Genomic DNA, 12,621 nt, shown 5'->3' with positions numbered 1-12,621 from the left:
TCAGAAAAATGCATCCAACAGCATCAAATACCGTCTTCATAATTATACATTAAAGACAACTTTGAAGCCACATAATAAATGAATGTACCAGAAGCTGCATGAAAATGCAAATGATTTCATATATAAATCATTTTTAAAAAGGCTCTGTTCTCTTCCCATATCACCTTCTCTATAGCACGGCAACATTACACTGACAATGGAAAAACAGATTTGCATGAGTTCATTCCTAGTCACAATAAACAGGATGAATCAATAATACAAAAATAATAATAATTAATAACACTGAAAAATATACATAAAAGGTGGCATACCAACCTGTTTGTGAATCGAGAAATGGAAGGCGTGTCTTACGTTCCCGCATAAGACGAACATTGTAATTAGCGCTGTTAATCATCAAAGAGCGGTACTGTACATCCTGGAGAAAACTGTAAGTAAAAATAAAAAAACAAATAAGCATAAAAGTATTACTATAGTGACATTATGACTAAAAATATTTAATATTTTCTGTTACTGTTCAACACAATCAAAATGATTGTAATTAATTCTGATGGGAATATTTCAATATCTAACTTTACTCATGCCTATAGAAAAAAGAAAAAAAAAGAGATAGAGAGAGAGAAAAAAAAATCTGATGGGAATATTTCAATATCTAACTTTACTCGTGCCTGTAGAAAAAAGAAAAAAAGACAGGAAAAGAAATAAAATTAGAAAGCTTGGCCTGTGAAATCATCAAAATAATTCATATCATGGTACTATCAGTTTTATAAATAAACAAGAGTTAATGCATTAGTGAAACAATTAACTTTAAACATAACAACCAATTTTTTATCAACATTTTATATAAAGAAGCTTACAGGCAACAATATTATAAGCATCAAGGATAGCACAAACCCTAATCCTAAAGAAACAATATCATAACTTTAAATATAAAACCTCTATATATAATTTTCTTTTAATAGGAAGACAAATCTATAGTAACTTCAAATTCAGCAATTACGCTCTTGATAGATTGTGATACTTTAGGGGAAAAAACTGAGATTATTATGCTGTTGATTATCAAGCACAGCAAGGTTTGAGACATTTTTGAGATTCTGTGATAGTAATGACATGAAATTAAGTAAAACAAGAAAGATAACTCATCATAAATACATACCAATAGAGGATGCAACCCCAAACCTTATTTTACTCTTTCATTCCCATGTTCTCCTTCCCTTCCCTTTCCTCCCTCTGCTTCCCATCTATCTATCTATCTATCTATCTCTCTCATGTACTTTTTCATTCCCATGTTCTCCTTCCCCTCCCTTTCCTTCCTCTGCTTCCCATCTCATTCTCTCTCTCTTTCTTTCTCTGTTTTACTCACATCACCTCATTTACTGCTTGCACTTCCACACTCTTTTTTATTGTCTCTCCCTCCCTATTGTTCTTTCAATTTTACTCTCAAACATCCTCATTTACTGCATGCACTTTCTCACTCTTACTCATTGTCTTCTTGCCTTCACTTTGTTTTCTCCGGTTTTCTTCCACTCCTTCTTAACCTTTCCTCCTCCTTTCCCTACATATGAAAATAAATCTTTCTTCCTGTTCTCCTCATCACCATCTTCTGCACACTCTATAATCCTACTCCTGTTTATCTTCTTAATCAATTCCTCCTTCTCCCTATATCATAAACTCAAGTACTTTAAAAGCACTATATAGTTACAATATTTAATACTATTAGGCAATACTTAAAGGATTTAAACATAACATGGCTGTTTTAAGGTGATCTATCTATAAGGGAGTTTGATACTACACCTTGAATGCATAAATTACTATCTATTTTAAAATAAATTGCCTCATATATCCATAATTTAAGGATCCAGTTGAATGATGTACCACAGTCAAAACACAAACAGTACAATGAATGATAATTCATAATAAGACTATTACTCAAATGCTTAAAAAACTGAGACTATGACAAAGAAGAATAAAGTAAACCAAGACAATGATTTTAATGGGCATGTTGCTAAAACAGAAATGTAGAATACTCTTAATAAAATCTACATGTATTCCCTTAAACCTCATTTTATGACTGATTGAAATACACTAATAAAATATGAATAAAAATCAGACACAATGAGAAAATTAAACAGTAAGTTTTTATTCATACAGTAGACCTCTGGTTCAAAGAACAATGACCACAAGCCCTAAAGTTCCTCAGGCCACGTTTCAGACTTCAGCTAGGATGCCGCCACGCCCCTGCGCCCACCAGGTGAGCATGGGCGTGATCAAGATAAGGAGTTCGCCCTCACTCCTGCTACCGGTAGTCCAAGTGTCAGTATCAGCTGTCCAATGCCCGAGAAACATTCCCTCACCTGCTGATTTTCTCCAGGTTGGACTGCACCAGAGTCTCAGCCATCGTTAAGGCGGTCAACTCGGCCTACCAGATGGCTGCGCAGTGTTGAGATGTGTCAAAGAAAGGGTCAAATTCCGGCGTCCATCGGTAATTAGTCGTGTGTTCTTCGCCTTCGACCCATTTGTTTACTAGGCTGTCCCGCGTCCGATCCCCTGCGCCGGTCTTGGCTTTGGATCGGACTCTGTATTTGAGGGTGGGTTGTTGCTTCTGGGGGATTTTGAGAGGGGGATTAACCCATTTATGCAACTTAGAATTTGTTACGAGGTTTTGGGGGACTTGGTGGGTGACGTTTAATTTTGGGTGTTGTGGTTAAAAAGGCATTTTTATTTTATCGCTCCTCGAATCATTCGGACATATATTAAAATGTGTTGCTTAAAATTGTGAATAGCTATCAGTAATGTGCAGTGTATGATTTGTAACACAGGTGCCAAGCAACTCGAATAATACATTTAAAAAATCCCTTTCAAAAATGTTGTAGATATTTTACACACGCAAAGTTTGAGACGACGTTTTGACCTTGACTTCAGTTTCATTACAAATAATTCTCGGATTTACCATAGCCTTTTGCATTTACTTATTCCTCCTAGAAATATTCCGAAAATCTTTCAGTTTTATGATGCCAAATATCATGCCATACAAATAGCTAGTCGAATCCCATGATCATCAGGTGAACGATTTCAACGCAATCGGACAATAGTCAATACTGCTAGTGGTCGCCCTGCGCAGAGGAGAGTGTCGGCGTCGTCCCTAATTTATGAGCTTCGCCTCTGCTTTTTAGGCAAAAATGAGTAGGCGAGAAGGTAGTGTGACGCGAGTTCTTCCTCTTGAAATCACTGTTGTTCCATTTCTTTTTAGGAAATCAGGTCATCTGGAGGATGAAAATCCATGGCAGAAGAAGGCCGACCTGCTGCTCCTCGCACGCCGAGTAATAAATTGTAATAATCCCGGAGTTGTTGCTCGGGTCTCGGCCAGTTGTCCCTCGGCCTTTGTTTGGGAGGATGACCACGCTTGTCTTGCAATCTGGAGGTCCCTCGTGTGCCTGGACTACCAATGCACCCGGGAGGGAATGCGTGCATGTTTGACTGCTGATGTGTCTCGTCAGCGAGTGAATCCTTTTGTGGACGAAATGTGATGTACTTGTTAATATTTTCCTGTTTAATAAGCTCTGTAGATATTTCTTGTTATTTGTTAATTCATGTTTTTTATCTCTCTCAAGTTCAGTTCATACTTTGTGCCTTAAATTTCAAAAATAGAGTTATTATGAGTATTTTCTTGTGCTTGTTAAGATAGATCTATGTGTTGGTGATGAAATTGCACAGATCTTTAGATGGTATTGCAATAAATAAAGTTCATTCTATATTTACTTAATTCTTTTTTTTTTCTTAAACTTAACACTGTACTGTCTTGTGTGCATGAGGGACATAGAATAATCAGAGTAGAGAGGAAAATATAGTGACAGGGTATTGACTATTTCAAGACATAAGCAGCAGCCATTTTGGAGAGTGAATATTCTTATGTGTTTATGGTCTCTCACATAAGATATTCTGGAAGCTTATATGGCTATGAATAATTTCAGGAGAAGGCTTTGTATTTTGATATCAGCCAGGTGAATATTATCTGGGCACAAGAGGCCAAGATTTTAATATTTCATATCAGAAAAAAAGGTAATCAAGAATAAGTAGATATACTCATGGTTGCACTGTTTATTGCTATTACTGATATAAGAATTATAATAGTAAGGACTTTATGATGCAAATGATATTTTTGGTTTCTCTTTTGAAGTTATGTATGTAATTTTTTTTTTATTTGTTAATGAAGTTTAGCCATATATTATGAATGTGGTAATCATTCAGAAGAAGACTGCTTGATGTGACACTGTGGTTTCTGTACTTTATGCTCCAGCAAAGGGAACAGCTTTCCCTAACATGTTCAGCAAGATAGAACTTGGCATAATTGGCATATCTCCATGACAGTAAATCGCCTAGAGGGTGGGCATGCCTTCTCATGCCAGGATAAGGATTTTTAATTTTTTTTCCTTACTATTCTCATTTGTTCTTCTTATTCTTATTTTATCTCTTATTACTCTTATTGTACTTTACCTTTGTGGAATCATAAAGCTCACTGGCCACAGCATCACTAGACTACCGTGCAAGCATAGGTTGGTTGACTTTGATAAGTGATTGTGGCCGAACCTGTACTGTTGGTAGGCAGTTCCTTCTACGTAATAGTGTTCTTTTTTATAAGTTCTCTATAGCCTTTACCTCAGTTTTTCCTGAATTCTCATGTGGTCCTATGGTGCACTTACATGAATGACATTATTATTGGTGTTACAATTGCTTTAGATGTTTCTTCTTACGGCATCATAGTTCTTGTTACTGTTACTTTGATGATGATGATGATGGTTGTTGTTTTATTTTTTTTTATTGATAATGATGATGTAAGCATTGTTATTATTATTATTAATGTTATTATTTTAACTGTTATTGTTGATGATAATTCATATAATTATTTTTTGTATCTTGTAATAGTTTCAGTTATCATTATTATCATGATTGTTTTTAATTATTATTCAGTTGATCATTATCATATTCTCATTATTGATGTTATTATAAGTACTGTTGTTACTACTGTTTTTATTATTCTTATTCTTATTATTGATTACTGTTATTATTATCATAATTACCATTGTTTTGCTTCTTTTGTTATTGATTATTTTTTTTATTACGAAGTTTATGATGATGATTATGATTATTATTATTATTGTTATTATTATTATTGTTGTTGTTATTGTTGTTTTTATTATTATTATTGTTATTATTATTATTATTATTATTATTATTATTATTATTGTTATTGTTATTATTATTACTATTATTATTGTTAATGAAATTATTACTATTATTGGTGGTATTATTATTATTATTATTATTATTATTATTATTATTATTACTGTTGTTGTTAATTTTGTTAGTATTATTATTATTTTTATTATTACTATTACTATTGATATTGTTATTATCATTATTATCGTTATTGTTTTTGCTATTATTGTTTTTATAATTATTGGCATTATTATTTTTATTCTTATGACAATTACCACAAATATTATTTTCAGGATTATTATTACTATCATTACTTTTACTTCTTCATAATTATTATTATTGCTATTATCATCATCATCATTATTTACGTGGTTGTAATTCTGTTACTCTATGTTTGTATTTGTGGTGTGATTATTACTGTTATTATTGTTGCAGATCTCACTTTTTTGTATAATTATTACTATTAGCAGTATTACATTTGTTATTGTTGTTGCTATCATCATCTTCATCATCACCAATAACCAACACCATCATCACCTTCTTCCTCTTTATCATTATTTTTAGTATCATGATGATCATGGTCATCATCATGATTATTATTACCATTATTAACTTACTGTTATCATATTCATATTCATATTAATATTGATGTGATTACAGATGCCACTGTCATTTATATTCTTTGTCCTTTTTATATAAAATGATCAGTCAAGTTTTAGAGACCAAAAGTATCTTTTTAAAAGTTGTCAATTCACAAAAAAAGCTGTAAGAAAAGTTAACAGAATTGGTTTCTCGGAGACAATATGTGTAACTTCAAATTCGATTATTCGATCTGACTGCCCTTAACACACACAAATCAGCATTTTTCATTTGAAGATTTAACACCACTGCAACGTTTGTTTCTAATGTTTCAACACGATGTTATATATATATAACCAGTGCCTGGTTTTGGGCTGTTCTCACGGGCTTTCTTTATCTCACCATCGCCAGTGTTTATCTCCAGAGACATCATTGGTGGAGCGGTCATCAGCCACCAAGAGGCCGGCGGCTGAGGGGGATGGGGGGGAGGAGCCAAAGAAAAAGATTAGTTTTGGCCTCGGCAAACCCCTAGACAAAGGCACTGTGGGAATGCCTCCATCCGCAAAGAAACCCCTTGGTGGCATTTCAATCAAGCTTGGCCAGTCGCAGGTAGGGAGCAGAGAGTGTTTTTCCTAACAATCATCATCTCTTTTGTGTGTGGGTATGGATGTGGCTGTGAGTGTGTGCTTTTACGACCCATAATGGTAAAATTGATAGTCTACTGGTTTAGGGTATGTGGATGTAATGTGAGATGCAAGGGTATATCCTTTTGCATTATGTTTCCTGTTTTGTTTGTCTCCTTTTTTTCACTAAGTTAATTGCTTATCACTTTACTGAATGTGGTATTTTGGGTAATGAATTGTTTAAATTTTGAATAGAGACGAATAGATGGTAGTAATTATAGAAATAATGGCAATTACTTATGACTGCTATTCATTCAATGTCTCAGTGACATTTTCTTATGCTTCATATGACATTTACCGAAGATTTCAACCTTCATCCTCATTCCCTTCCACTTGTTTTTTACCTTCATAAGGTTCTTAGATGTTAATGTAAAATGCTTTCATGAAGAGACACTATTGTTTTTTTATTCAAGGTCTATTGTTTTCTCAGCAGAAAAATGCCACCCAGACTGGAGCATCTGCATTGAAGCCAAAGGTTGGAGCAGCAGCATCTGTTTTCGGCTCAGAAGACGATGATGATGTCGAGGAAGAGATGCCTCCAGAGGCAAAAATGAGAATGAAGAATATAGGAAGGTAATGGATGAGTGGATGAAGTGTCTGGGGATGCCTGAATTCCTTACCTTACAGTTTACATTGCGATGAATGGTTTGTGGATATAACATCAGAGTCAAAGGTTATCTAAGTTTTGTAGGGGACATGTTTGCAAAAGAACATGAATACTGGAAGATGCTGGAGGGTAGATACAATATATAAGCACAATATAGGCTACATTAATAGGACTCATCGAGGAGAGCTCATAATTATATTGGAATGCTTTTCTCTTGTTCTGTAGGATTATCTGGTTGTGGTATTTCATAATTTTTCTCTCGCTTGCCAACCCAACCCCCCCCCATCATATTTTGATAGCTTTTCTGATTCCATATTCTGTATTTTGTTATGATGGAATTTTATTTGCTGATAGTTTATTAGATACCTACATAGATTCTATTATTTACACTAAATTTTTGTTTGATAAAAGGAAAAATACAACATGAGGTTATTCTAGTGCCAATGAAAATGATGGTGTATCAGTAATATGTTGTACTTCTCTGTTTAGGCAATCTTCCCAACTGTGAAACTGATAGAAGTATGTAGATTTTGATTTAGGAAACAATAGAAAAAGTCATGTATAGAAGTAAATGTCCATACCTTTTATTGCTAGGGACAATTCTTTTGCAACTTGAGATATGTAATTCATCACTTTTGCAAGATAGCCTGTCCAAAGATAGAATATTAGGAAATCTGTTTGTTTATTTTTCTCAATTGATAATTGGTCTTTTGAATATTTTTCCTTCTTTAATCAGATACAGTTGATATTGTCAGATGTTTTATTCTTTCAAATGACAGATTTTTAATTCATCACCTTTGCAAGGTAGCTTGTCAAAAAAGAGAGTGTTTGATGACTGAATTAAATAGCCAAAGAAAAAGTGTCAATTAGGGCACAACAAAATACAAGAAATGTCATGCTTTTAAGACCTTTTGTTTTCATCCTGTAATAAGGATAAAGATAATCATTTCTTTCTTTTTATTTATCCTCAGAGATACCCCAACATCTGCAGGGCCAAACAGCTTTGGCAAGACGAGGATGGGTTTCTGCGATTCCAAAAAGATTTATGAAAAACAGTTAAGAGATGTCCAGGACAAAGCGAACAAATTAGAATAATCATGAGAGTCGTTAGGGTTATAGAAAATGTCCAAAATATGTTATTGCGGGTAAACTAGAATCCACATAGTAGGAAGAGTTTGGATGCATTTTGTTGATTTTGAGGTGGAGGATGGTTTTTAAGTATGGATTTGCATCAGTGCATGAAGAGGCTCTCTGTCAAGACCAATGATGTGTTTTGTTACAGTGTTTGATTGGATGTAAGAGTCTAGACAGTGTAAAAGTCTATGCTCATATAGCTAACCTTAAGGCATACATAATAGGGATTTGGAAGTTAGTGAAAGATGGTATGATCTGGTGCAACTAACATAGCAGCACAGTCAACCTAATATATAGGAAAGGTTTGCACAGACAACTTTAGTGGTCAGATTTGTTGTCAGTTTATATAAAAAAAAAAGCACATAACCACTGCTGGGTCATTTAATCATAAATGACTATGATTATATCATGGAAAATGTACACTTTATCCGTTTGGGGCTATTCACTGTTTATTAGTGTGTGTGGCACTGATGAAATACTTGGTGTGAGTACTGAAGCTTCCTGCCATCATGTACACTTGTCTTGCTTATTCAAGCCATGTACATTTAGCATTATAATCTTGGATATTTAGGAAGAGAGGAAATTAATTGAAATTAATGGGATTTGTATGTATTTATTAAAAGGATATTAACCCAATGACCCTGTATGGCAAAAAAGTGTACCATGTCCTTTCTAAGGAAGTAAATTATTATTCCTGTCCATCTCACCTGTTTACCCTTTTCCTTGATTTTTTTGAAAGATTCTTTTTTACTTTATCATTTTTATTGCTAATTTTATTGCAGAACATTATGATAATCATTATGTTAATAACAATAACAATATCAACTTTCATAGCATCAAAAAAAGATATTTTCTCACAAATTCAAGGAATGGGGGAACTATGCACAGTCACTAAAGCTTACTAATACACTCCATGGGTGCAGAGCACCCATGGAGTGTATTAGTAGGCTTTAGTGACTGCGGAGCCTTTAGTGATTGTGGAGCTATCTCTGTGCGATAGAATTCACAGACCCCAAAAATACGTGGACTAAACTCGGCCATAGGCTTAACAGTGGGAATGACCCTGATAATAACATATAGAAATGTTATTTCAATGATAATTTAGTGATTATGAAAGTATAAGAAAATAGTTATAGTTGCAGTAACTTCATTTTGATAGTGAAATATTGTAAAGTAAGTTGGATGATTTATTTTTCTGTTATTACCACTTATTTGAAAAAATGTATCATTAACTTTTTAGGAATTGGTCTTTCTTTTGATTTCAAGGTCCGATATTTTTATGTAACATTATATATATACATATATATATATATACTTACATATACATATATATACCTACACACATACATACATACATACATGTATGTTTTTGTGTTTATATTTGTATTTGTATACATGTACAGTATACTTGCATGTAGATATATATATATATATATATATATATATATATATATATATATATATATATATATATATATATATATATATATATATATATATATATATATATACTTTTTTTTGTGCTCAAAAATGCAAGAAACGATGCCATATCTAGATACACAGGAATTAGATATTTTGAAATGAATATTTTTTATTTTGATGATTGAAGTATATTTCTTTTGTGGCACATTTTGGTTTTAAAGCCTTCATTGATTATTCTTTTTGTACAGAACTTCCTAAAATGAAGTCTAGTTAATGCGATGGTGTCTCTTCCATAAGTAGCATAGACAGCGATACTTTTAGGAAAGAAAAAACAAGTGATTGCAGGATTTTGTAGAATTCGAAGAAGTCTTACATTAAGATTTCAGAGGTTTCTTGTACTACTACATATATTTATGAAATGTACTTATTAATTTATGATAGATTTTGTCACTGATTGGTGTTACTTGCTTTGTCATAATTGTCTGATATGTATGTTTGTGTCGTGTTTAAGAAAAAAAAATTCAAAATTTTGACAGGCAGACAAGTGGCAATAATGTTAGCCTCCTCCCTCTTAGAGGAGAGATCAAATCTTGAGTAGCTCTTAGTATATGCAAGTGTCCAAGTGAAGAGCACAGTTGTGGGTATTGAACAGTACCTTTTTTTTGGCATCAACTGGCTTTGTCGGTGTTGACGACATGCTCCATTTAAAAGCTGCATCCAAAAGTAAACACTATGCCAAGTTGTCTGTGTTGGGAACTCTTTCTTATCATGCAGTTTACCTTCAGTATTGTAGGATTTAGTGAAGTAATGGCTTATATTAGCTACAGTACTTGGTGAATCCAAGAAGTAGTGTTTCATCAGTGTTGCTGAAAATGTTCCTTACTAAAACTACACATTGTCCCATTTCCAGATATGAATGTGGCGCAATATAAGTTAATATAAGTACTGTGTACTTTGTGTGAATGTTTGAAATTTTGATTTTTGCTGTAGTTGATTCTAATGGGAAAAAAAAATATTGTTGCATGCAAGACAGTTTGTATGTCAGTTCAGTACAGTTGCATTTGATGATTTAAAAATTGCAATGTATTTCACAGATTTCCTGTTGAATGGTGTTTAGGGAAGGTGGCAATAATGATAAAAGAATTAACAGTGCACAAACATAGAAAACAAGAATCATCAATTGGTAGTATATTTCATTTGATTTTTATTTATTTATTTATTTTCAATTATTCTTTTTCTTTGATATTGATTCGTAGGTTAACTTCAGGGTTTTGTATCATTATTTTTATTTTTTTTAAATGTTGTTCAATTTTCTTTTTGCAATCAGGTATTGTGTTTAACAGGATGGTTGTACTTTTTATTTATGTATTTATTTATTTATTTATTATATTTTTTTATTATTATTATTTATTTTTATTTTATTTTATATATATTTTTTTATTATTATTATTTTTTTTTTTTGAGATAGTTGCATACAAGTAAATGTAGATTGAACACTTCTACATTTGATTAGTGTATGTATTCTCTAGATTTGTCATATTACACATATTCCCCTCAAAATAATTGAGATTGTCATAGAGAATGTGAAAATTTAGAGTAGTCTGTTCTCTTCTTTCATTTTTATATGTGTTTATCTTGTGTACATGTTTCTATTATTCATATAGATAACTATGTAACTTGTTTCTATTATCATTAAGAAAGTTATTTTCACGTGTCTATATCAGTCTATTTGTGGGTGATTTCTCTTTGTGTTCGATCTTAAGGTTTTTAATCAGTATTTCATTAAAATGGTTACCAGTTACCATCAGGAACTTCATATTGAATTTTCAGTACCTCAAAAGAGAGTATTCCAGGATATTTATATTTACTCTTGAGCCTTAGTAGTGATAGAAGCTCATTATCAGTGTGGCATTTATTTTTTAGCATGTCCAAAAATGTCAGTTATTGGAAACTTTTTTTTTCCGTCTTTTTCTCTTGTCTGGAATTGTATTATTTACACCATGATATTCACATATGCACTAATTATTAACAAACCATTGGTACGCTTAATATGTAAGATATTTCTATTCATTTAAAGGTACGATATCCATACAGGCCATTTTAAGCTTTTTGATTATAATTTGCATTCCAAAATAAAGATTTGTTAATTTTCATGTGTATGTCTCCTACCATTTACAGTGCTTAAATTAATCTTAGAGGTATACATTTTTACATTTCAAGTCAAGGGAACCCCCAGTCCCATGGCCTTGTTGTCATGGAGATGATTAAGAGACGGAGACTGAGGCCCAATGTTTGGGAGCTCCCCTATCCAGGTCTTTTCTTCTTCCCTTTCCTTTTCCTTCTCTTCAAGCCCTTTTTTGTGAGGGCCGTGTTGAAAGGACAAATGGTATACATGCCCTATTTGATCTATTTGCACCCATTTACTCACCCTCTCTACCACCACCCCTCTTTACCCTCTGTACCACCACCCCTCTTAAATAGCAGTACAACGTTTGACGTGTAGCACATTTAATCATAAACTCTTCCCCCTTCTTTACCCTTTTCACTACTACACCTCCCTATAGTACTGCATGACCTTTGACGTCTAGCACATTTATTTTGCTTTGGTACCATTCACCATTAAACACCATTCAAATCTAAGTACCAAGATGATGATAAAGATGATAGAGATAAGAAGTATATGACTGAAGTTAGTACAAAATACAGGATATAAGGCCATGACATAAAACTTATGATAGTGAATCCAAATCTGTGGCCTATAGATTAATTCGCCATTGGGCTAGGTTATCTTAGACAGCACACATTTGTTCCCTATTAGAAATTCCTACAACCTGCTATATATTAAATACATCAATGCAGATCTAAATATGAAAGACAGAGTACCATGAGCATTTGGAAAAGCCAGTTGTAAATCATCTTAAAGTGGTTAGAGACTATAAACTTAATGTAAAGCTACCCCACCCCTCAAGCAATTACACTAGT

General features: G+C 32.9%; 2 protein-coding genes across 9 annotated transcripts in view; one reads left to right on the top strand and one right to left on the bottom strand.

Moving 5' to 3' along the window:
* LOC113802421 (zinc finger protein ubi-d4 B) overlaps positions 1 to 2,491 on the bottom strand; it is a 58,361-nt gene extending 55,870 nt beyond the window's left edge. For all 3 annotated transcript variants that reach the window (XM_070140284.1, XM_070140285.1, XM_070140286.1), the window contains exons 1-2: positions 2,352 to 2,491; positions 316 to 425 (exon numbers count right to left, since the gene is read on the bottom strand). In XM_070140284.1, coding sequence (XP_069996385.1) covers positions 316 to 425; positions 2,352 to 2,395 — 154 coding nt within the window. In that variant the 5' untranslated portion in view covers positions 2,396 to 2,491. The remainder of the gene's footprint in view (positions 1 to 315; positions 426 to 2,351) is intronic.
* Positions 2,341 to 11,789, top strand: LOC113802436 (PEST proteolytic signal-containing nuclear protein). 6 transcript variants are annotated; one of them, XM_070140289.1, is made up of 4 exons: positions 2,341 to 2,479; positions 6,218 to 6,402; positions 6,910 to 7,049; positions 8,055 to 11,789. In XM_070140289.1, exons 1-4 carry the CDS (start codon positions 2,443 to 2,445, stop codon positions 8,176 to 8,178), a joined length of 486 nt encoding a protein of 161 aa, XP_069996390.1. In that variant the 5' UTR covers positions 2,341 to 2,442; the 3' UTR covers positions 8,179 to 11,789. The 6 variants fall into 6 exon arrangements, with proteins under 6 accessions (XP_069996390.1, XP_069996389.1, XP_027208834.1 ...); XM_070140288.1 differs by having other exon boundaries at positions 6,907 to 7,049; XM_027353033.2 differs by lacking the exon at positions 2,341 to 2,479 and adding an exon at positions 3,040 to 3,192 and having other exon boundaries at positions 6,205 to 6,402; positions 6,907 to 7,049.
* The last annotated feature ends 832 nt before the right edge of the window (positions 11,790 to 12,621 follow it).

Source organism: Penaeus vannamei, chromosome 26 (genome assembly GCF_042767895.1).
Source record: "Penaeus vannamei isolate JL-2024 chromosome 26, ASM4276789v1, whole genome shotgun sequence".
NCBI lineage: Eukaryota > Metazoa > Arthropoda > Malacostraca > Decapoda > Penaeidae > Penaeus > Penaeus vannamei.
The sequence above is the reverse complement of the archived record's forward strand: the minus strand, read 5'-3'. Positions and strand labels throughout refer to the sequence as shown.